The sequence below is a fragment of the Festucalex cinctus genome, chromosome 17 (genome assembly GCF_051991245.1).
Source record: "Festucalex cinctus isolate MCC-2025b chromosome 17, RoL_Fcin_1.0, whole genome shotgun sequence".
Taxonomy (NCBI): domain Eukaryota; kingdom Metazoa; phylum Chordata; class Actinopteri; order Syngnathiformes; family Syngnathidae; genus Festucalex; species Festucalex cinctus.
The window spans coordinates 3823534-3846961 of NC_135427.1; the positions used below are offsets into that span (position 1 = coordinate 3823534).

General features: G+C 40.8%; 4 protein-coding genes and 1 non-coding gene across 16 annotated transcripts in view; 2 read left to right on the forward strand and 3 right to left on the reverse strand.

Annotated features, from left to right (window-relative positions):
- LOC144004845 (dickkopf-related protein 3-like) lies at positions 1-20634 on the reverse strand. Of its 9 annotated transcripts, none has more exons than XM_077502459.1 (7): positions 20621-20634; positions 17065-17138; positions 5608-5766; positions 2170-2311; positions 1917-2091; positions 1609-1810; positions 1-235 (listed from the first exon to the last, which is right to left on the reverse strand). In XM_077502459.1, the coding sequence occupies exons 4-7, from the start codon at positions 2302-2304 to the stop codon at positions 175-177; spliced, it is 573 nt and encodes a 190-aa protein (XP_077358585.1). In that variant the 5' UTR covers positions 2305-2311; positions 5608-5766; positions 17065-17138; positions 20621-20634; the 3' UTR covers positions 1-174. The 9 variants fall into 9 exon arrangements, with proteins under 9 accessions (XP_077358585.1, XP_077358583.1, XP_077358584.1 ...); XM_077502457.1 differs by lacking the exon at positions 20621-20634 and adding an exon at positions 18794-18911; XM_077502458.1 differs by lacking the exon at positions 20621-20634 and adding an exon at positions 18234-18756.
- On the forward strand, positions 7274-17380 carry LOC144004842 (plexin domain-containing protein 1-like). 2 transcript variants are annotated; one of them, XM_077502448.1, is made up of 13 exons: positions 7274-7566; positions 12145-12260; positions 13208-13351; positions 14097-14166; positions 14477-14599; positions 14668-14786; positions 14844-14943; positions 15017-15112; positions 15181-15262; positions 15327-15387; positions 15459-15585; positions 16645-16793; positions 16903-17380. In XM_077502448.1, the coding sequence occupies exons 1-13, from the start codon at positions 7497-7499 to the stop codon at positions 17026-17028; spliced, it is 1383 nt and encodes a 460-aa protein (XP_077358574.1). In that variant the 5' UTR covers positions 7274-7496; the 3' UTR covers positions 17029-17380. The 2 variants fall into 2 exon arrangements, with proteins under 2 accessions (XP_077358574.1, XP_077358575.1); XM_077502449.1 differs by having other exon boundaries at positions 13211-13351.
- On the reverse strand, positions 17888-17959 carry trnac-gca (transfer RNA cysteine (anticodon GCA)). Its single transcript has one exon. It is a non-coding gene; the product is annotated as a tRNA-Cys (tRNA).
- On the forward strand, positions 18336-22818 carry LOC144004844 (LIM and SH3 domain protein 1-like). Of its 3 annotated transcripts, none has more exons than XM_077502452.1 (7): positions 18336-18555; positions 19107-19201; positions 19298-19382; positions 21183-21290; positions 21971-22035; positions 22154-22224; positions 22417-22818. In XM_077502452.1, exons 1-7 carry the CDS (start codon positions 18391-18393, stop codon positions 22716-22718), a joined length of 891 nt encoding a protein of 296 aa, XP_077358578.1. In that variant the 5' UTR covers positions 18336-18390; the 3' UTR covers positions 22719-22818. The 3 variants fall into 3 exon arrangements, with proteins under 3 accessions (XP_077358578.1, XP_077358580.1, XP_077358579.1); XM_077502454.1 differs by having other exon boundaries at positions 18337-18555; positions 21971-22040; positions 22157-22224; XM_077502453.1 differs by having other exon boundaries at positions 18338-18555; positions 21971-22040.
- The window catches only part of LOC144004843 (kelch domain-containing protein 1-like), an 8483-nt gene continuing 7751 nt past the window's right edge, over positions 22697-23428 (reverse strand). Inside the window, exons 13-14 of the mRNA XM_077502451.1 lie at positions 23270-23349; positions 22697-23031 (exon numbers count right to left, since the gene is read on the reverse strand). Coding sequence (XP_077358577.1) covers positions 22902-23031; positions 23270-23349 — 210 coding nt within the window. The 3' untranslated portion in view covers positions 22697-22901. The remainder of the gene's footprint in view (positions 23032-23269; positions 23350-23428) is intronic.

Here is a 23428-nt window from a genome sequence, read left to right on the forward strand (position 1 = left end):
TTATGGGACATATTCAGATTTTTATTGGTTCGATTGAGTACAGCAGACGTGTGAAAACAGGTCAGTGTAGTGCTTCACGTCAAAAACAAACAAAAAAAACATGTCGAAAACAACTTTTATATACACAATCCTGTACAATGGAGTTAATAAATAATATTAGCTTTGAGCTTGGGTTTAGCGTTTGGGCACTTGGCACGTCCAGCTTGTGTGCTCCGTCTGGTCAATAAAATCCCTCCTGGAAGACAACCAAGTGGCAGTTAGGTCACATTGACATGAGAATAACCCAGTAAACATTTTTGCTTTTTTAAATTCATCCACAAAAAAAAAAAAAAAAAAACACAAATATGTGGGTTGGGAATTATGGTAGTCATATAAGCCTAATGTATGCAAATGTTTTGTTGTTTTTTTTGGTATTTTTTTTCTCTTTTTTTTTTTTATTTGTTTTGTATTGCAATGTTATTAGATGTAAACTAATTCAATATAGAAAAATATATACCTGTAACTAGACTAAGTGCAATTTCTGCAGAAATTGCGTGGGAACGCTGAAAGCTGAATGCTAATATTTGAACGCATGTGGAATGCTGATGAAAATAAATTGAGAGATAAATTATGAAATGATGACCTCCTGGTTACTGGACAATGCCGAGCAGTATCGGACACCTGGTCATGATGATAAGTTATATGTAAGGAAGTGGGCGTGGAAAGTGATACTAAAGTTCAATGTCTGTCCCATTGAAAATGAATGTGGAAAAGTTTATATTAAATGTTAAATTGTGCGAATACTGTAAGTAATGTGGAAAAAAGACGATATATACCCCGGGAGGCGTTAATTTTTTAAGCTAGTTAAAATTTGAACGGTGTAAATTGGAAGTATTATGTGGAAGTTGTTACGTGGCAAAAAAGTGAAAATCACAATAACATATGTGGGCATTCCCACAATTATAAATTAATTAATTAAAATTTTCACTCGTGTGTAGTATTGCGTTTTTGTTATTTTGTTAGATTTTGTATTGTTGGATTACGTTGATTTTTTTTTGTCTTTATTATATATTTATTATTATCATAATTGTAATAAGCCTTATGTATGTAAAAGTCATTGTGGAGTCCTTTTATTTTTATTTTTTATATTTTTAAATTTTTATATTGCTGTATTGCAATCTATTGAGCAGGTTTTTATGATCGAAATTCCTTTCATGGTATTATAAATAAATACATGAATTAAATTTTTCTCTCGTGTGTAGTATTAATTTTTGTTGTTATTTTGTTCCAGGTACTTTGATTTTTTTATTTTCTATTTTTCCTTTATTATGAACTCATTATTATCGTAATTGGCAGAGGTAGTACAAATATTTAAGTATATTTTACAGGGATCTGCGCATTAATTAACTTAAGTACTGTGTGTTTCTTATTTTGGTGACTTTTACTTCCTACATTTGGGAACATATCTGTACTTTCTATGCATTCTATTCTACACAAGTATTCATACTTCTACTTTAGTTTGCAGTGAACGTAAACAAAGCCTTCATTCATTTCTTATTTGCATCTCTCATAGTTTTCATCATGGTCCACTCGAAGACTCATTTTACGCGATACTGTTGCAGTACTCACTCTCTCCTGCGCGGGGCGACGTTCTCCCGACACAGCAGCCCCTCGTCGCACGGGCAGATCTGGTTGATGCTGAAGGCCAGGCCGCCGTCGGGCACGTAGCAACCGTCGCCGCGCATCAGCCGCCGCTTGCACACGCGCTCGCCGTGGTGGCGGGCGCAGCACATCGACGCCCCGCAGTCCCGCTCCACCTTGCATCGGGCGCCTGGGAGGGAAAAAGGAATAAAACGGGGCGATGCGGGGAAGTGAGGTGATTATGTCACGGAACGGAAAAGAAAAATGATGGTTAAGATTGAGAAGCGGTAATTGACCCTCTTGGCCGTTGGGAACGCTGCGGTGGCACTTCCCGAACATGCAGCTGAGCCCCCGCACGCACTGGGCGTCCCTGCGGCAGTAGTGCCCCTCCCCGCGGAGGGGCACGCACAGGCCGAAGTGGCGGTCGCAGGAGAAACCTCGCCCGCAGGCCCGGTCGTGGTCGCACGCCGACTGCGGACAAACGTGACGCGTGTTCAGCACTTTTCTGTCAAACCTGACGTGAAGTTGAAAACAAGAATGAAGTCTTACCGCGGTGGCTCTGGCAGGGGTCGCGACATCCCGCAGCTCCAAGGCCCTGTCTTTGGGGGGGCTGTGCGGCATGTTGAGCATCCAGGCCCAAATGTGCGCCTCGGCCCGTGTGAAGCACAAACACAGGCCCGCCATCCACACGCTGGGCAACATGGCCGACAAAATGGAGGATAAATGGAGCGAGGTCACGACGACACCGAGACGAGTTTTTTTTGTTTTTGTTTTTTTACGACTTGTGGTCTGCTGGGAAAATCCAAACGTCAGCGAGTGACAGTGATCGGGCTCCTCTCACTTTTATAAGGCTCCAGCTCGAACCCCCCCACTGGGACCCCCCGCCCCCTCCCGCTGGGCTGTTTGTCCAAGTAGCGAGGGAGGAGGAGACAATTAGTTGTTAATGGATTAGCTGAGGCGCCAAGTCACCGCCTGACGTCCCCCCCAAAGTGGGGAAAGGCCAGAAGAGTTGACAACGGCGCATTTCGCACCCAAAAACAATCTGGGAACACCCCAGCGACCCCCAACCTCAGACCCCATGCCGAGAGCAATTTGCAGGAGTGCACCCTGCAGACGACCCCATGATCTCATTAAATGTAATTACCATCAGCTATTAGTTCTCAGGGGGGGGACAGAGAGAGGGAGGGGGTGTAAGTCGGGGCTGAGAAAAACTTTACAGATTCATTTTTCTTGGCAAAACAATTACAAATGACTGAATGGAGTTCGAACAGTAACTGTTGCACTTGTCTACGCCCTTCATTTGCGAAAAAGAAAACAAATGATCAATGTCGCACTCCCGTGTAAAGGACAATAAAATCATCTTGCACTTTACGAAAAAGAAGACAAACTATATGGGTGACACTTTTTTAAAAAACATCCTTGATTTTGTCTTTCATAAAAAGAAAACAATCTGCTTACTGTGTTGGCAGTTCCGTGAAAAGACGACAATCCAGCTTTGGTTTCACTTTTTGAAAACAAAAACAATTGACGTTTGACTTTGTTTGTTTGATTTTAAACAAGTAACGGAAAAAAAAATTAAAAGAAAAGAAAAGGAGAACCTTATACAATCATTAGTCACAGTTTACATGTTCAAAAGGGAGTCGGAAGAAGTTGAAAATTTACCTAGTCCATGTTACACTCCGAAAACCAGACTACACTAGTGATGTTGCACTTTACTAAAAAGAAGACAATCTGCTTACTGTATGTGGCACTTCCCTGAAAGAAAGAAAAAAAAAAAAAGAAGACTATCGAGCTTTTGTTTCACTCTCCAAAAAATAAAAACTGACGTTAAACTCCGAAAAGCAGACTACAGTATTGATGTGGCACTTTGCTAAAAAGAAGACAACTACTGACGTTACACTACTTGACTAAAAAGAAGACAAACTATTGTTGCTGCACTTTCCTGAAAATAACATAACTTAAATAAAATAAAATGCTTAACTATTGATATAATACTTCCTTATAAAAATAGAAACCACTTATGTTGCAGTTTCCTAAAAAGAAGACAAACAAAGTAGCTTCTTCCTTAAAAAAAAAAAAAAAAAAAAAAAAGCTTAGTTTTTTGTTTTATGTACTTTTTTTTTTTTTTTTTTTAAATTGGAGAAATTTCCATTTATTAGCGATTTTACTGCTTGCCAATTTTCACATTTCATTTTAAAAGTCTCCCATGTGTACTGAATGGCAATTTTTAGTATCCTGTTACAGCACCAATAATGGCGAACGCTTGGCAGTACTTTTGGATTAAAACATAATAATAAATGGCGTGTTCAGAGGAATTGTAAGAACGATTTTTGAGAACATGACAAAAATGTACCTTTTAAAAAAAATCTCTGAAACTATTGTTGAAAAAAAAACAACCTTCGGGTGTCACTGAGTATTTTTTTTAGGACTTGTTCCCACTAAAGTGCTTCTATTTTTATTTTTTGGGGGGGGGTAAGATTCTTTGACTGAGTTTTACAGTGTACAGGAAAGTGTGAATTTAGTCTAGCTAGCACCACCTCCAACTGAACTCTAGCTGTAATTATTCCCACACAGCAGAGAAAATATGTGAGTATTGGTGTAAGTTTAGATATGTTACTGTGCCATGTGTGTTAAAGAAGCACTTTTATATGGTATTTATTTACTGTAGTAGTGGCATTTTGCAATGCACAGTATGTTAGCGGTAAGCTAGCATACTTTTGCTAGACATGTCTCAATCGTCTCGTGTAGTATTTAAATATACAATGTTTCATTCTCTTTTGTTAAAAATGTGTAAAAGAGGGACAAGTACAACTCTCTAAAAAGGGTCTGAAACGTATTCCGCCAATAAACTGTCATAAAACTAATTGTCTGCTAACTGTTGATTAGCATTCAGTACATTCCCTCAGACTGATGCAGGGATAAGCGCTCATTTGCATATCGCCGGCGGCAGACAGAAGTGATTGCCATCCTCCGCCGGCCTCTTAAGTCCTTTATCAAAACATGCTAACAGACTAATGACGTAATTGCCGCTCAATTAGAAGACACAATGGCCGCAACTGGACCCATTAGCAATATGTAAATATGGCTGAAAATTTGCAATTCTTGCGTAAGTGTGTTTCTCCAAAAAACACATTTGGACGCGAGTAACAACGACGACGACGACGACGACGACGACGACGACGATGTCGACTCTCTTCTCGCGCTCCGCTAAGCACAGCATTCTTGTTGTCCACTCGTAGTGACACCAAGATGGCCCCCGCTTGTATTTGTTTAGCCGGCAGATAAGTGTCTCTACACGGTGGTGAACATGCCCCCCCCCCCCAGTGTTTGTGACTCCGCTAATGACCTCCCTAATGAACGCGCTCCTTTTTCTCAATAAACATGGCAGCGAAGCGGGTGGGAGTGACCCAAAAAAAAAAAAAACCTTCGGGGCAGGGTGATCTTTGCCCATTGTAATGGACCCGCAGGGAAGCATGAATGCTGGCCATAGTGGGGGGTGACGACTGAGGAGTCTGCTTTCCCCACCCTGCAAATCAAAACAATGCACATTTGTACATTGTTGCACTATTTAGACTAAAAACACACTCTGTTTATCTTTAAGATATTCAAATATTTTCCCTAAATACGACTTGTGTATGTTAGCATATGACTATAATGACTTACGACCCCCTGAATTAACTTTTCGTTGACTTTTTTTTTTTTAAATGTCATTTTTAATTGTTAGTGAACAAACATGATACTCTTCAGCTGCGTCATTAAAATGACGCTAAAGTTGACCGCAAGGAAAACAAAATAAATCTGTTTTCGTTTTCTGAGCAAACATTCTGTCACGAGTACTGTATTAATTTGTACTTGTCTTGATGATCAATCACTTTACACTACTGCTAAAGAATGTAAAAAACAAACAAACAAACACATGACACACTTATAGAAAATATTTTAAGGTGTACATATATGTCGGTGTCAGGACTGTTTGATGGAACTCACCTGTCTTTTATTTAAGCCTCACATGAGGCTGCTGTGTTATGTCTCCGTCGGCTTGATGTTCTCGATCGCCTGTTTCCAATTGGGACTAGAACGGCGAGTGTGATTCCCGCCGTAATGGGAAACAGCCCCGCATCTTTCCCCAGTGCCAAGACTGGAACGCTGCGAGGGAGACGACAAGAGGGCGAAGAGGACAGTGAAGTAAACCGTCGCAAATCAACGGGACCTATCAAAAAGTCTGATCGTACACCAACAGTGAGTCAATAGCGGGGAAACCCAGAAGAGTCTTCAAGACATTGTTTGGTCATGAACGCACATTTGGAGGACATTTGTGCGACTTAGAGGGAGCCACCAAAAACAAGGGACAGATTTGCCAACCAATTAGCTAAGAAAACGTCACTACCCGGCATCTCGTCTTGGTGAAGTCAACAGAACATACCAGAGATCTTCAGTGCAATTAGCTTTACTGTAAATCCTGATCTTTAAAGTCACGGACCAGGACGGATAGAGGTTGGGACGAGACCCCCCCAAAATGTTCTGGTACGCAAAACCAATCACAAGGACTGTACAATTTGAATACTACTTTCTCAAGGACATCCCCAAAGAAGACCCTCCATGAACCAAATAGAAAGGATAAAAAGGTGGAGGCTTGGCATGGTTGCCATAGAGATGCCAAGTTGCTCCCGAGCATTGCCCAGTTGCCCTTTTACACCAAACCCTCATACTAAAACGTTTACATGAAGTCTTCTCCACAACATCCCAAAGCCTTTGCATTGATTTTGCTATCAACCAAAGAGTAGAAGACCAAGATGGATGGAGGTTGTAGCAAAGCTCCTTTCTTGTTCGACGCAATGTGAAAATGAGGGTGCTCAAGTTGTCTGTTGATTTTTTGAAACTGGTTGGAAAAAAACAAAAAAAACAAAAAAAGTCTCCAAACATAGAGACCAAATGGCTGGCAACACTGACGCCGCTTTTGTAAACTCGGTCTTGTTTGTTTGCAGCCATGTTAGTTGGAAGCAGTGGTTGAAACTATCCAAAACTAATTAGGTACTAAAACATTAGGATTGGGATAATGAGGTGGTCATTGTAAGAAGTTCCCTCCTTTAAAAAAAAGTTTGAGAAATCCTGGTCTAGAAAGTACATGTTCATTGGCTTGTGTTTGTACTACAGTGCAATCGATAGTGATTGTTGCATGTCAACTTAACACATTCACTGCCAGCCCAGCAAAAATGCATCATTTGACGTCTTTTTCCGTCAATGGCAGTGAATGAGTTAAACAGGTCTTCCTCGGGCTCTTCTTTCACAATATAAGCCCTGTGTTTCCCGTTTTTTCTCTGTGTGATCAGGATTTGTTTGAAGAAAGAAAAAAAACATCTACTGGGGGAAAAAAAAGCTTCTTATTCAAACACTATTAATTCCACATTACGCTGATTGGCCTCTACTATCATCTTTGATGAGTTACTGTTTACAGGTGGTCTCCATCGCAGTCCATGTGGTGTTTTGGCTTCAGTAAAAACATGTTTTCTTCCAAAATATCATCATGTTTGTTTCGCTTCACACGAGGGGGGTAGCCCCTCCCAAACTTTTTTTTGGCCCACTTGTATCTGAACACGAAAAAAAAAAAAAACGTATAAATATTTCCTCCTCTTTGCAAACAGCCCGAGAGAGAGAGAGAGAGAGAGAGCTGCGTGGAGAGAGCGAGAGGAAGGAGAGTCTCCTCACTCGAGCTGTTTTGTCAACTCTCCCGCTGTCATGGAGCCGCCGTCCCAGATGTTCCCCTGAGGGAGCGCGGAGCGGAGCTGCGACGGCGAAAACCTTGGCCGAGGTGAGGGAAAGTCGAAGATCGGGACGAGCGAGCGAGCGAGCGGGGAGCGACGACGAGGCGGCTGGACATGCAGCTCGGCGGGCTTCTCCTCGTTTGTCTCCTCCAGGCTCAGCTGGGGACCCCGAGGACTCGTGGAGGTAAGCCCATCCGCGCAGACACTGACCCCGTTTCCAGATCATTCTTGGATGATGAGATGTTTTTGGCAGGTTGCATTCAAGGGAGAAAACTTTTTTTTTTTTTAAGTTCAAGCTGTGGATTGTCTTTAACCCTAAACCAGACCCTTAAAGACTAACGCAAAACCGATCCTTACCCTTAAACCAGCCAACTCCAAACCCCTAAACCATAAAACTAACTCTTAAACCTTCCCTAACCCACTAAACCGAACTACTAACTTGATGGTTTAGGGTTATTTTGGAGTTCTTAAGTATCTCCAGCAGGTGATTTATTCAAGTCCTCTCAAATTGTGCCACCTAACGTCCCGTTTTTTTTTTACATCTCCTATGTCGAAGGCTGCCCTGTGTACTACTTACCTTCCCGTGCGTGCGCATGAGTACGCGTGTGTGCGCGTACAGTATGTATTTCTGTTCTCCTTGGAGATGCCGTATTTTTAGCCAGACCCCGTTCTTCTTCGGCTCCTCCTCCAACAAATCAGTGATGCTCCACTTTCTTCCTCTGGCCTCCCCCGTGATCCCCCCCCCAACACCACCACCACCCCCACCCACCACTACTTTCACCACCACCAGTCCATCCGAGTTCCTGTGCTCATCAATGCCAATAACATGATACGCATTTGGAGCATGCGTCCAACTAATTGCTAATTGCGAGATCCATCGATCATCGCGCTAATTTTTTAGTGTCAAACTTTGAAGCGTCCCTACACGGACTGACGTATGTCTGGTTGTAAAGGGACACAGATGACCTAAAAAAATAAATAAATCCTGATTTCCAAATTTTACAGATCATTACCTCCATTTCCACCAAGTGGTCCAACCTAAGTCATCTCGTCATCGTTCTATTAAAGCAGTTTTCCACTTGCACCCCAAGAAAATGTTTCGTTTCTTTGACTGCCACCAATACAAGAGAATGACAGCAACATCTGAGACTTTCACTCCTTAAAAAACGAAAACTAGCTAGCTTAGTTGTGCGGATCAAAGGGAAGCAGCAAAACGGTAAATAAATATTACTGCAATAACTCCAACAAAAGAAGCTGACGACAATGGACATCTTGTAAAAAGAGTCGCTTGGCAACTTTTATCAAAGGAAAAACATTTTCAATCTAGTTCTAAACCAACCGCCTAAAGCCTAACCTCGACTCCAAGCTCTTCACTCGCCCTTCTAAACTGAACCGCAATCCTTTTGGACCTAACATGTCCCAACCTAAACTACCCCAACAACAACCCTAAAACTCTCCGAACCTCCTATAGACCCTTCCAGTGTGACGTCACGTTGAAGTGCGCCCCTAGCGGTGGGGGTCAGCGTACGCATCAACGCGAGTGAATTAGAAAACGATCAGTGCGAGCTAGAAAATTAGGTCAAACAGTTGATAAATCAGCGACCAATGCTATGTGGTGAACTTGTGTGCGGCCGACGGATGCTCTAATGGCTCAAACAGAGACGAGATGATTCTTTCGGTTGCCGGCAGGGATTCGAAACCAGACAGTGAGGAGTGAAAGACGAGCACGGCGGCTAGCGCGACTACGAACGAAACTACGGCGCAACTGCTTTGCACCCACAAAAAGTACCAGGATATGTTCAGATCATTTTATATCAGGTAGTTTTTCTCTTTTTCATATACAGCTGGTCATAACATTAACTTGATTGTAAATTTGAGGCAGATGTGATGAATGAGCCACATTATCTTTCGTGAAACACTTTTTTTTTTTTTTTTGCATAACTATTCAAGTCATTTTGAACAAAAAGTTGTTAACACAATTATTACAATTAACACTTTATTTAACTTTAATTTTATTTCTGCTAAGGAATGTGTAGCAAATGACGTGCGACGCTTGTTAGCAGCTAGCAAGCTAAGATAGCGCGAAGACTTTGATATACAGCAAGACAACACAAACGATTTAATGAATGATCATTTCCACCATGAAAGTAGTGATCGACATACTGTTTCAAGCAAAAACAACATACCTTCGGCTTCCACTTCCACTTTGGCCCCTCAACAAACTCCACTTTTTTTGTAGCTAGCGGCTCCAAACGACTGGTTTCAATGATTCGCAGTAATGTAGTGTCCTACTCGGGATGTTTTTTTGTGACACTTGACATATTTCCCACCTTTTAACGAAAACGCTGGCCGAAAATCGAGCACTCTACATTCATTTGTTATTGGATGTTAGTTATCTGCAGTAAAAGGCAAAGAAAACAGTCAACTCAACCCTGATAAATCCATCACCTGACTACAACAGCGATTCAAGCTCCTTTCCAAGTTACAGTTTGTCCTTGTTATGACTTCAGCTGCCAGTACTCTGGCGTTTTTGTGGCTTCAGCCCACGCCAAGAGCACCTCTAGAATCTTGTAAGACAGATCGCCCACTCTTTTACGACACTTGTACGCTGCGTTCGCTCCGACCGCGCTCAAAACCGAAGACAATCATCTTTTTTTTCCCATTCTGACAAACCTTATGTGCGCTTCACGTATCCTTTCTTCGCCTCTTTTGAGAGGAAATGTATTTCTCATCCTCGGATTTTGGGGCTTCCAAAACAGCCGGAAAGAACATCAAGCTTTTGTTTCAGCCCAGAAACCTGGCCACGGTTTTCTTTCCGCGTTTCAAAACACTTGTGAGGGCCCTTTTAAAACGTTGAAAATGTAACTTGTTTCAATGTCAACAGAGCAGACTGATAAATGGTTTTTACTCCTCTAACATACTTTAAACACATTCAAACATTTTAGGAACATATTTGTTTTTTAATACATCAGAAATGTATTTGAACACCCACAAAAAAAAAAAAAAAGTTATCCAGACTGCGTAGCGGCTAACTACTAGCATCCTGCTTAGACATGATGTCATCAAGAACAAGCTGAATGGGAGCAATTATCGCCACCTAAAGTTGAAAGTGGGACCAAATCATTCATGCAACCACATGTACAAGGTGGTCACCAGGAACTTTTCCGGTTGTTTACCATCGGGACGACTGAAGTTGTCGTGCACCAGCGAGCACATGCGTGCCAGACTCTTCCCATAAGCCCGACCCACTCCTGAACTCCACTTCGCCCCTTTCTTCACCGGACTCTCACCCCCGCACACATGCAGGCGGCCGGACAAGCCTCAGTGTCAACACTACAAGTTCATGAAGTACTCTTCAAGCAAAATAAAGTAATCGCGCACTACTTCCGGGGACAGAGTCCTGAAACAACTAGACGAGAAAATATGTTTATAATGGCCTATATAAATAGTTTAAAACAATAAAAATAACTATAGATCCACTTACCAAAAAAAATAAATAAATAAATTGGAAATGGATGCTAGTGGTGGGCGGATCGATCCAAATATCGATATTACAAATACCATCTCAGTATCAATATTGGATGAATATTGGCACTAAAATATCGATCTAGTAGTTTAGCTTCAGTTTGGCTCTTTTATGCACTGCTACGGTTTGGTCAAACATATAACAGGCATATCACAATAGTGTGTTTCAATCGTGTACCATCACATGATTTAGCATTGGGTTGGGGGGGTTGGGGGGGGGGGGGGGGGTTCCCCTCAATTGACCATGCAAGGTCCTTTTGTTTTGTTTTTTTCTCCTTATTTTTCTATTTTCGCTTGATTGCCACTCAAATGACCTATTCTCAACTAGTGATTACGAAAGAATGGAATAAGGTAGAAACATACGATTTTTTTTCTAATGAAAGAATGGAATGCGATATTCCATGTGGTACCCACCATGTTTATGGAGTCATAGCACACAATCTAAAGTTTGCCTTGACAGATGTCGGGGTTGTTTTTTGGATAACGTTTGTCAGTCTAACGTTAAAAAAAAAATATTTTGTTAATGGTGGAATATTTCTGGGGGGAAACTGATCAAGTTTTTTTCTATTTATAAATAAATATATCCTAATTTTGTCCTTTTAAAAAAAAGGAAACAACACAAAAATATTCAAAGGTTAAAATTGGATTGTGGATAAGCAATTCAATGATACAGCTTACCGTACTGAAAAAAAATAATTATATACTACAGTATAATTTTCAAAATTATCAATATCGATGTTGGTGATACTGGCCCTGTATTTACATGGTATCGTATTGATACCAAAATTTGCAGTGTCACACACCACTATTGGAAGCAAGCTATTTCGGCTGCTGGTGCCACCTAGTGGTGTGGTAAGACACTGCAGTCAACTCACAAACGCAAGTGAAAGCAGACGCGCAATCAATGAGGTTGAGGATAAACGACATTTGCAGCAGAAAGCTCTGGAAACAATTGCTCCCTGTCGGCATATGCTAATTAGGGAATTGTTTTACAATCTTCTCTGTTCCTCGGCTTAGTGCAAAACACACACCCACGCATAAATCCAAGATTTCAGTGCTCCACCTTAAACATTTGACTCTGGAAAAGCAAACGAGGGGAGCCGATAAAAAACAGATGTAACCGCAAGTGTTGCTTTTAAAAGCGCCTCTCGCACCTTCTGAAAGTCGACTTCCTCACACGGGACGGAATTTAAACGGCTTAACATTTGACAACCGGGTGTTTCGCTGCTTGTCGCAGACGCGGAGAGCGGAACCCCACCGGCGCGGGCGAGAGGCGCCCGCAGCGCGCCATCGCCGCCGCATGGAGGGAGACTGGACATCACCTTCCTGCCTGACAACACCAGCCATATCGTGGTAAGAGGCCGGAGCTGAGCCACGCCAACAAGCTCTTTGTTGACAATGACTCACTTGGACGTCGATGCCAAGTGCCTGTTTGAGGGAGGGTTTGGAATTTAACTATCAGGCAGCTGCAATGCCCCTCACCTAGGAAGCCCCGCCTTTCCTCCAGGAAAGTGTCGATGCAGAGGCAAAAAGTGGGTCGCTAACTGTATGTGGAACAACGCTAATGTTCCACTTTTCATTGCTCTCAGACACCTCCGACGACTGCACTGCCTTCATCAATGTCTTTAATTGCACCACCAAGTATAGATATTTGTCTTTTAAACAAAACAAAAACTAGCAAAGTAGCCTATACACAATACTCGTTTTGGTAACTTGACACAAAAAAAAAAAAAAAAAAGACACTATTAACTCATTCACTCGCCGCCATTTTCACATTTCGCAATCCCGTTCACTCTGTTTTACTGGATTTTGACTGATTTTGCAAGGCCCACAGAATATTGTGTTCAATTGCTATAAAAGCATGGAACCTATCAAAAGAAAGATTAAAGTCTCTTCTTTCATCAGGAAAAAAAAAAAGTATGTTTCTATCAGTTTCCGTTTTGCAGCAATTAGCATTAGAAGAGAGCTAAGTTTCATCAGTTTTCACAAATCTATTCAAAACTAAGTAATTGAGCTTTTTTCTTCTACATGGCCCTGGTTGATCTCCTTTGCTCTGCTGCCACCTGCTGGCCGTTTATGTAATAACTACCATTTCTGCATCCGTTCTTTGCAGTTGAGAGGCTGCATCAAAGCCTTCTGTATGCTCTAGCATAAGAAAAAAAAACGAAAAAAAAACGTATTAATACGTCTTTGGGACACTTACAACATAAAAAAACGTATTTACACGTTATTGGGAGCAAATGAGTTAACAAAAGTACTTGTACTCCCTCCACTGTTGTTGAGCTGCGTTTTGTCACCAGGAGGATTCGCAGCGCTACTACAGCTGGCAGAGTTTTGGCCCGGACGACGGACGCACCCAAGACCTGTGGATAGACCTCGACTCGCTGCACACGAGCCAAGTCCGAATCCACGGCATCCTGTCCAACGCGCACCGGCAGGCGGCGGTGAGAGGCGTCGCAAATACACGCAAACACACTTTTAAGCAAGGGGGTCAGCGACCTTTCATGTAAAAAATAAAAATGAATAAATAAAAAGCAATTTTAGGAGAAATAAATAAGTAGAAATGGGTCTGGAGCTGAAAAACATTTGAAGATTGTGATCTGCACCACAATACATTTTCTTTTATTTTTGGCAATTTTATGGACATTTTAGGTAATTCTTGGCTTTTCCTCTTTGTGCAAATTGTAACGTTAATTTTTGGACATTTTTCGGTAATTTTTAAAACTTTTTCATCTACCTTTCATCTCTATTTTCTGACAACTTAATATTTATACTGACATTTTTAAATATTTTATTTTATTAAATCTAAGTCATTAATTCCTTCAAAGACTATTTATTCTAATAAATAATTAGTAAAAAATATATTAATTTATATTTTAAATATTTTTTAAAAACATAATCTAAGTCATAAATTCCTTTAAAGATTATTTAATCTAAAAAAAATACTTAGTAAAAAAAAAATTCTATATATATTTTAAATATTTAAAAAAATATATATAATCTAAGTCATTAATTCCTTTAGAGTATTTAATCTAAAAAAATAAAAAAATATTAATTTCTACTCATCTTTTTTTAGAGATCCACAAGGAGCCACAGGAGTGGGACTAAAGAGCCACATGTGGCTCCGCAGGTTGCGGACCCCTGCTTTAAAGCATTACACCGACTATGTTTTGCTTTTTTTTCCCCCAGAGGGTGGCGCTTTCCTTTGACTTCCCATTTTACGGACACTACTTGAGACAAATTATCGTGGCGACTGGTGGTGAGTTTCAGCTTCGTTTGACAGATTATTTGTACCTTATGTCATCTAGTGGAAGAGCATTTAACTCATTCGTTGCCATCCCAGTAAATTTGAATCTTTGACGTCTAAATCCGTCTATGGCAGTTAATGAGTCAATTGTCCTGAGTGACACTATTTGCTGCTAGCATCGATAAATACGTTATTTGTGGTAAATAATTGTCTGAAAATGAATGATTTCCCACATCACACTGGTAGCAGCGACATGGGTCAGGCTTTACCTATATAGTGGAAACGTGGCTAACAAATCAAAGAAGCGTTCTCATCCCGCAAGGTTTCATCTTCATGGGGGAGATTACCCACCGCATGCTGACTGCCACCCAGTACATCGCCCCTCTGATGGCCAACTTTGACCCCAGTTTCTCCATAAACTCCACCGTGAGGTATTCGGATAACGGTAAGCGCCGACGGCGGAGCGCCCCAGTCGAGTTTGGGAATGAAATGAGACAATTCGGGTGCGTCCAGGTCACCTGTTTGTGGTCCAGTGGGACAAAGTGCGATTAAAGGACCGAGAGGCCGAGGGGGCGTTTACGTTCCAGGCGGCGCTGCACAGAAATGGAACTGTGGTGTTTAACTACAGAGAGGTGAGTTTGTCGTCGTCCCAAGTCATCTCGCATCCGGAACAAACGCTTGTTTTCCAGGTCCCGGTGCCGGTTGAGAGGATCAACTCCACAGAGCATCCGGTAAAAGTGGGAATGTCCGACGCTTTCATGGCGTACATCCCGTCCGCGCAGATTGCAGGTCAGCTTCCTGTTCGCTCGGTTTTATCAGCTGCATAGTAGGTAGTATGGAGTTCAACGCGTTTGCCTTAAAGATGCAAAGCAGAGGACCATCTACGAGTATCACCGCGTTGAAATCAACACCACCTCGATCGTCAGCGGATCGGCGTTCGAGTTCACGCCGCTGCCCAGTAAGTACAAAAACATTTAAATGGCAAGAAAAGCTGCCATCCATCCGGTAACTCGTTTCGCCTTCCAGCTTGTCTCCAACACACGTCATGTGATCTCTGCTCGGGGTCCAACCTGACGAGCGGGTGCGGATGGTGCAACACGCTTCAAAGGTGCGACCGCAGAAGCCCCCCAAAAAAGGGTGACCGCCAAAAGTAAATCCCGCCTCCGTTTCAGATGCTCGGATGGTATCGACCGTCTTCGGCAGGAGTGGCTGGACTACAACTGTCCCGAAGAGGTGAGAGACGTGTGACGCCTCCCTATTGTGTCGATGTCCTTCAACTAAGTCACGTGACATGCGGCGCTCAGGCGGAAAGCGGCTGCGAGGACTACTACCCGAATTCACCCGAGGAATCGACGCTCGCCTCCTCCTCATATTCATCAGCTGCTCCGACGTCATCGTCAGCCAGATTCCGCAACGATGTGGTCACCAGGGGTGAGTTGGAGTGGCGGCTAATTCCATCCTCCATTTTCTATAGCGCTTAAAAAAAGTAATAACTAATAAATGAATAAATAAATAAATAAATAGCAGACACGTCCGCATCAAAATCTTGCAGTAATAAATTGAACAATAATGTATATATTTGTGGAGATTGGAGTCAAGCTGTATTTCCAATTTTAAAAATGTGCAGAATTTCACAAGTTACTTCATGTTAAAGATTAGCTAGCGCTTAATATGAAATGAAAAATACACTGACGTGTCGCCAATGTCTTACAAAATGCAATTATGCCATCTAGTGGCAGAAAAATGAGGTCGACACAAATCAATTTCACACTTGTTTTTTTTTTTTACAGCGCATCTTTTCAATTGTATGAATTGTTATGAAATTACTGTATCAATGACTAAAAGATGCAGCCATATTATTAATAGTTTAAAACTCATTCACTGCCATTGACTGAAAAAGACAAATGATGCTTTTTCTTTTTTTTTTTGCTGGGCTGGCAATAAATGTGTTAATATTTTGCCCCACTTTATGTTGACTATTTTTTTCTTTCTAAAATTTACATTTTATGGTAAATTGAGAACAGACAAAATTTACTGGATTTTGACTGATTTTGCAAATCCCACAGAATATTGTGTTTGATTGCTATAAAAACATGGAACCGACCAAAAGAAAGATTAACATCTCTTCTTTCATCAGGAAAAGAAAAACATTTGTATGTTTCCATTTTGTAGCAATTAGCATTACAATACATCTAAGTTTCATCAATATTTATTCACATTCGCAAAAAGAGCTGATTGGAACATGATCCTGGGTGATCTCTTATACTCTGCTGCCACCTGCTGGTCATTTTTTGTAATAACTACCATTGCTTTAAGCCACCTCTTCACATCTGAAGCTGCATCAAAGCCTTCTGTATGCTCTTGCATTAAAAAACAAAACAAAACAAAAAACAAAAACAAAAAACGTATAAATACGTTTTTGGCTTTGAATGAGTTAATGAATCGCACAGCTCTTGGGGTTGCAAACATGGCTGACTGTCACAAAAACAGAGCCTCCGGAGCACACAAGGATGACTGAGAATGCGGCCATCATCGCCGGTGTGGTCGGGGCTCTCGTGCTGGTGGTGGCGTTGACCTTGCTGGCTGTTTACTACATCAACACGCACCCCACGTTGGCACCGCCCTTCTACCTCATGCAGGTGAGGATGCTCCATACAGAACATCAATTTTTTTTTTATTTTTTATTTTTTTTTTTTTTTCTTTTTTTTTATATCGCCGTTATGAATTAACTGTTAGCATCTACCGTAGCGACGGAGCAACAACTACTGGCCCGCCATGAAGTTCCGCAACCAGGACTGCCCGTCGGGCTACGGCGAGGTGGAGCTCACGGGTCACGAGAAGGAAGGTTTCATCGAGGCGGAACAGTGCTGCTGAAGGCAGCCATCTTGATGAACAGAAAATCCAACTCACCAACCGTTGGGCGGCCGTCCCCGGTCATCTCTGAGTCTCCTTGACATCGCTGCACACATCGTACGTCGCAAGGTCTGAAGTGAACAGAAGAAAAACCCATCAAATGAAAAATAAAATGTCAGTGGATAATACGTTTATATTGTATGGTACACTTCCCGTCTGTGTTTTTAATCTGTCTTTTTGGTTGGAAACAAAGAGAAATGTGTTGATACGTTATATTATTATAGTGATTACAAAGGATCATTAAGAAACTGACATCCTTTCCATGGTTTTATTTTCATGTTTAAATATCTTTTATTAAAAATTATTTCAGAAAGTGCTGCGTCCCTTCTGACACATAACATGCTACATAAGCAGTGTTTCACAACAAAGCACATTTTTACATTATATAATATCACAGTATAACAGCGTACAAAAAAAAAACAAAAAAACAAAACACGTCTCAATTTACTTTATGCAAAATGTGGGCCCTGCTTAGTTGAACACAAATCTATCACACTAAAGTGTAACTTCTGCCCTCTAGTGGAATAGTATAAAATTGTTCTGCTTGTCATTGGCTTTGCAAGATGACCAAAGAAGATACATTACTTGTTATAAACTAATTATTTTCAGACCAATGGATAATTTCCAGCAGCACATCTGACAATCTCTCACAACACAACACAGTGGATGGGAATCACTGGTGGTTTAATGTAAAAATATTATGCATGTTTTCCCCATTCAACACAGTTCTATTACATAATATGGCCGTTTTAAGAAAGTCTGAAGAATAAATGCACGCGTGACGAAAAAAGATCGGTTGTATGGAAAGAAAGAGAAAAAGAGGGGGCACCCGGATTTGAACCGGGGACCTCTTGATCTGCAGTCAAATGCTCTACCACTGAGCTATACCCCCGACTGGATATTACGGTGATAAATTCAATACTTATTCTATACTCTACCAATATTGGTTGGATGACATAAATAATATTATGTAATTTTGTATAAAAATAAAACCATTTATAGCTACCGTTAACCGTTTGCTTTAATATCATAAAACACAAAATGGCAGATGTGCAGTTCGACAAAGCGTCCAGCAAATGGCGCCATAGCACGGATAACGCAATCAACAAACGTGTGCAGTTAACATAATTTTTCAATGAAGGAGTCTCGACTTAGTTTACTTCAACCTGTGAACGTCTCGACAGCCGTAAAGTGCGTCATGTTACAGTCATCTACGTAACAGTACGTCCTACAGCAAACAAATTCTCGCCCATCGCCGGTTGTGTGCAATTGCAAAAGTTTTTGACGGCTCCCAACGCAGACTCCACCCACTTGTGACGTCAGATGCGCGTTTTAAACAAGCGTGTGACGAGCTGCTTCAATTCATATCCCAAACATTTTGCGACTCCTTTTAACTTTTCTTTTTTGGGGGGTGAGAGAATGAATCCGCCGTGTGGGAGATGCATGAAACCGGTTTACCCCACGGAGAAAATCAACTGCCTCGATAAGGTAAAAAAAAATAAAAAATGTTTATCGACTGTACTTTTCTGACGTATTGTGCAATGTGACGTCATTGTTTTGTTTAATGATACCTGCGGACTTTCATGTATGTACATTGACTTTTTGTTTTTTATTTCTATCAAAATAAAAAGTAGATACAAGTAATGCTTGGGGTGAATAGTTTGGTATGAGAAATAAAACAAAGGTAAAACTTAAAAACAATAAAAAATTAAATAAAAAAGCTCACTTTTATTTCAAATACTGCTTATGTTGTTGTTGGGTAGAAAGAGCCCAAACTTGGAATGTCATTTGAGGAATTTGGATTGATGGCAGCAAAGTTTACGTTGCGCTCTAAAAAAAAAAAAAAAAGTCAAACAAAAAGTACTTAGACGATGCGCAGGTCACCGGTGGAGTTTGAACAATTCATCACGTCGTGTTTATTGTGTTTGACATTCACGCGCCACTTCATGAAGTACACCTCACGAAACACGATACTAATAAGGGGAAGTCATTCCACTATTCCCAAATATTCACAATGGCATGTGCTTGTGTGCGTGCAGTACTGGCACAAAGGCTGTTTCAGCTGCGACGTGTGCAAGATGACGCTGAGCATGAGCAACTACAAAGGTTTCAACAAGAGGCCTTACTGCACCATGTAAGTTGTGATGAACGAGAACCTCCGGAAACATTTGACACTGTCTTGAGATGTGCGTGATGATGCTTACCTCTTTTTAAAAAAAAAAAAAAAAAGGCACTACCCCAAAACCTCCTTCACCACCGTGGCCGACACCCCCGAGAACCTGCGCCTCAAGCAGCAGAGCATGCTCAACAGCCAGGTGAGGCTAAAAAACAAAACAACAAAAATGGAATTAGCAGAAATTAAAAGGGGGGGGAAACATGCCAAAATGATCTGAGAATATGCAGCTCGTGTTTTATAACCATAAAAGTAGTTCTCTCATGGCCTGCAAATATTCCTCATAGCCACAACATGACTCACGCAGACAGCACAGCAGCGTGTGTGACTGCCACGTTAAGTTTCTTGGCTACATGCACACCACTTTATCTCAAATTGATTGTAGTTATTGCCAAGAAAATGTATTACATCACTGAACTTTTGCCTTTGAGATGCTTGTAGGTTCCTTTCAGTTTCTTGTGTCAAACTCGAGCTGTGCTAACCAGAATTAGCGTTACAAAGTGGTGGTCGTGATGTGTTTAATACTGCTAAAATAGAAAAAGAAAAAAAGAAAAAAAAAATATATATATATATATATATATAATAATAATAATCAAATATATATATATATATATATATATAAAATAAATAAAAGTAAAAATTAGTGCTGTCAAAGTTAAAGCGTTAACTAATTAATCACAAAAAAATATTGCATTAATCATTGTATTACCACAGATTAATCACACTATTAATTTTGACCGCAGATGATCCTTTTTAGCCGCCAGTGGATGGTTACATTAAAAGGTACATGCATTAAAGTAAAACGTGTTTACATACGCCGTAGGTATTTTTTTTCCCCCATTTTAAATTATGCAAATAATTAGTTGGTTAGAAAAAGCAGGATGAACGTGTGCAGCGGATATAAATTTTTGAAGACGTCCTCATAAACATTAAATGTCGAAAAAAATTCACACATAACAGGTGCGCTTCAAATTTAGCGGGCAAAATATGTTGGGATAAAAAGCCTTTTTAAGTCAGTGATTTATCATGATTAATCAAAATTCTAAGATGTGATTTAAGCTGATTAAAAATTTTTATCGTTTGACAGCTCTAAAAATAATAAAAAAAAATAAGAAAATATATAGTTTTTAATTTCCATTTATATATTTTTTGCATTTAATTTTTTACTTCGATTTTTTATATATATCTGGTGTTATTTTCACTTTTAGCCATTTATTTATTTAGTCATTTATTTTTCATTTTGGCAGTTTTTGGTCCTCCATAAAAATGCTATATAAGCATTTGTGGCTGCAAATACGTTTGGACTATATAAATATTAACAAACCATGAAAGAGGAACAACCAATGCTGCTACATAAAAAGTAAATATTGTTCTACCTACTGTATTTGGACGGCTTAGTAGCAGTGTGTTGAAATATCCACGAACACAGCGTAATTGTGATTCTAAAACAAAACAAAACAAAAAACAAAATTGAAGCCAAGTTGCCAGGTGCAGCTCGTTAGGCCGTTTATCCCGAATTAGTGGACAACGAGTAATCTACATTACAAAGCCAAACTAATATTTACCTTTTATTGCCTATTCCATAATCAAAGCACAAAGACTCGTTTCGATTTAAGTTATGTTTAAAAAGTTTAAAAGAAAATATGGATTTTGATGGCATGGGACTTATATGTGAATTTTAAACGACTACAGATGTTAGTAGGAGGTACTAAACTTCACTATTTCCTTATTAAAACTAGGCTAAACCATTAGCCGGAGATAACAAATGTATCTCTAAAAACTAGCTTAAAAATACTATTGAGCATCAGATGCCATTAAGTGAGGCTACACAACAATACTTTCATTTTATGCTAGGCTACGCTAATCGGTTGTAGTTGAAAAGGTGTGTTAAAAAAAAAAAAAAAAAAAAAAGTCTCTCTAATAGCTGAATTTGTTATTTTAGGCCCTCTACAAGGAGGAATTTGAGAAGAACAAGGGCAAAGGTTTCAGCGTGGTGGTGGACACGCCGGAGTTGCAGAGAGTGAAGAAGACCCAAGAGCAAATCAGTGACGTAAGACACACGGCAACTATAAGATCAGATTCATGCTTAAAACAACTTGAGTGCAAACAAAAGATCACGTTTGCTAAAACTCAAAGAAGTCCAACTCGTATGTACAGCGTGACTTATTCAATATTTTCACAAATTACACAATGCAATGAGTACGAAGGAGTGTGCGGGTTCAAGTGGAGCAGAGAGCACTTAGAAAAAGCTTACACCAGTGCTCTGAAGCAAGTCCAAGCGGGGAACATTTCAGTCATTTCGCTGTGCAGAGAAGCAGCCCTATATGGGCAAAACATTTCAGCTGTGGACACCCAGTGAACATCCGCTCCATCTCTCTCACACGCGCACTCACATTCCCCACTGAAGCCAAAGCACACACACGGGAAGACGCTATATGCTGCACAAATGAAGATTGTTCCACCTATGATTGACTTGTATTCTTTGATATAAAATGTGAGAGATTGACTTTAGGCACAGCAACATCAAATAATTAAAGAAGGTTTAAACTGGTCAGCTAGAGGTTCCCATCCTGCATAGCATTACATCAATCAATAAAGTTCCAAAATAACGTTTTGTAGGGGGTTCTGTGGGAAATATGTAGCTCTTGTTTACATTTAACGCAAATAAATCTGAAGAATGTGAACGAACGTTTCAAGTAACAATTGCGTTTGGCGCCATCTTGTGTTGAGATCAAGTACCACGAAGACTTCGAGCGCAGCAAAATACGCAGTGACGCGCCGCCCCCAGAAAACAGGCAAGGTGACTCGACATTTTTTTTTTTTTTTTTTGCCATTTTAAAATTCATTCAAGAAAGTGTATAAATTCATGTCGCTGGTCTTTTTTTTTTTTTTTTTGGTCCCTTCTGTGTGAAGAAGAACCGACGGATGTGGAGGTAAACATCCAAGCAGACGCCCAGATTCCTGTGCTGCCATCTGGCTTTCGGGTGAGGACATTACATCTATTTGACTTTTTCATTTTGCTATCTTCGACCGACATTAGGTCATATTTATACCTTATAACTCATAGATGAGGTGCCAAAAAAAAAAAAAGTTTTGACTATATTTTCTTTACAATAAACCAAATGACCACATACTGCCCACTTCAGTTATCAAGCGTGCCCTAAATCCTTACACAGAAGCGCTACCAGGCCATGTACAGCTACACGGCAGCCGAGGCGGACGAGGTCTCCCTGCAGGAGGGCGACTTCATCGAGGACGTGGAGTTCATCGACGAGGGCTGGCTGTTTGGCAGCAATGTGCGCACGGGCCAGCGGGGAATGCTGCCCGCCAACTACGTGCGGCTTGTGTGATGACGCAAAAACGTGCTATCTGTTGTATTTACCTGGAACAAGACGTTTTTAACATTCACAATTATCTTCAGCGGCATCCTCCAAATTCAAGAAAAAACAACCTAAATTGGTCTGTTTTGACATATTAAGAAAAATCAATAACTTTATTCAAAAAAACGTTTCAAAAATACTCCACATATGAAGATAAAATATCAACATTTACAATAAAACACATTCTTAACTTACAAACTGGTGTAACTTGTGCACGTTAAAAAGTATAAAGCACCATGGTTTTTGAACCCTCGTAAACAAAGGACAGAAGTCGCTGCTCTTCAAGTGGGTGCAAGCAACTTTGAGAAGAAGGCGATTCTCTTGTCAATTCTGCCACGCAGCTTGGCCGGCAGCCTGTCGAGGTGTTGCGAGAACAGCTCGGCGTTGCTTCCCAGGAAGTCCTCGCACAACCTGGAGGGCACGAAAACAAGTCAACTCCTTTAAAAAAAGGAAAATGTTAGGATGAAAGCTGACAACGACAACAACAAAAAGTTAGTTATGACCTAAGAGGCGGCTTATGAATAAGTACTCTGAGGCATCCAGCATGTCAGGTAAAGCTCATTAACGCGAGTGCACGTGCAGGTAAGGTATAAATAGCTAGCAACATAACCTCCTTAACGCAAGAACTGTGCCCGCACCGCACTGGTACCTGAAGAGCGGGTACGGCTGTGTCTGGATGATCAACACGTCGCCGCTGTGAGTCTGCGACGGACACGACAGCACGGTGATCTGGCAACGACAATGTGATGTCATGTGTGCATACAGTGAGAGACAGAAATATTACCAGAGGTGGCAAAGCCTGCTAGCT

Bases quoted from the DNA above. Each gene is read 5' to 3' on its own strand.
- LOC144004845 (XM_077502455.1), bottom strand. From the start codon at position 2,322: ATGTTGCCCAGCGTGTGGATGGCGGGCCTGTGTTTGTGCTTCACACGG. The intron at 1,811-1,916 runs GTCAATTACCGC...TTTCCCTCCCAG, and splicing joins CGTTCCCAACGGCCAAGAGG to GCGCCCGATGCAAGGTGGAG. The intron at 236-1,608 runs GTGAGTACTGCA...GTTGTCTTCCAG, and splicing joins GTCGCCCCGCGCAGGAGAGA to GAGGGATTTTATTGACCAGA.
- LOC144004842 (XM_077502448.1), top strand. From the start codon at position 7,497: ATGCAGCTCGGCGGGCTTCTCCTCGTTTGTCTCCTCCAGGCTCAGCTG. The intron at 7,567-12,144 runs GTAAGCCCATCC...TGCTTGTCGCAG, and splicing joins GACCCCGAGGACTCGTGGAG to ACGCGGAGAGCGGAACCCCA. The intron at 15,586-16,644 runs GTGAGTTGGAGT...TCACAAAAACAG, and splicing joins CAACGATGTGGTCACCAGGG to AGCCTCCGGAGCACACAAGG.
- LOC144004844 (XM_077502452.1), top strand. From the start codon at position 18,391: ATGCGCGTTTTAAACAAGCGTGTGACGAGCTGCTTCAATTCATATCCC. The intron at 19,383-21,182 runs GTGAGGCTAAAA...TTGTTATTTTAG, and splicing joins AGAGCATGCTCAACAGCCAG to GCCCTCTACAAGGAGGAATT. The intron at 22,036-22,153 runs GCAAGGTGACTC...TTCTGTGTGAAG, and splicing joins GCGCCGCCCCCAGAAAACAG to AAGAACCGACGGATGTGGAG.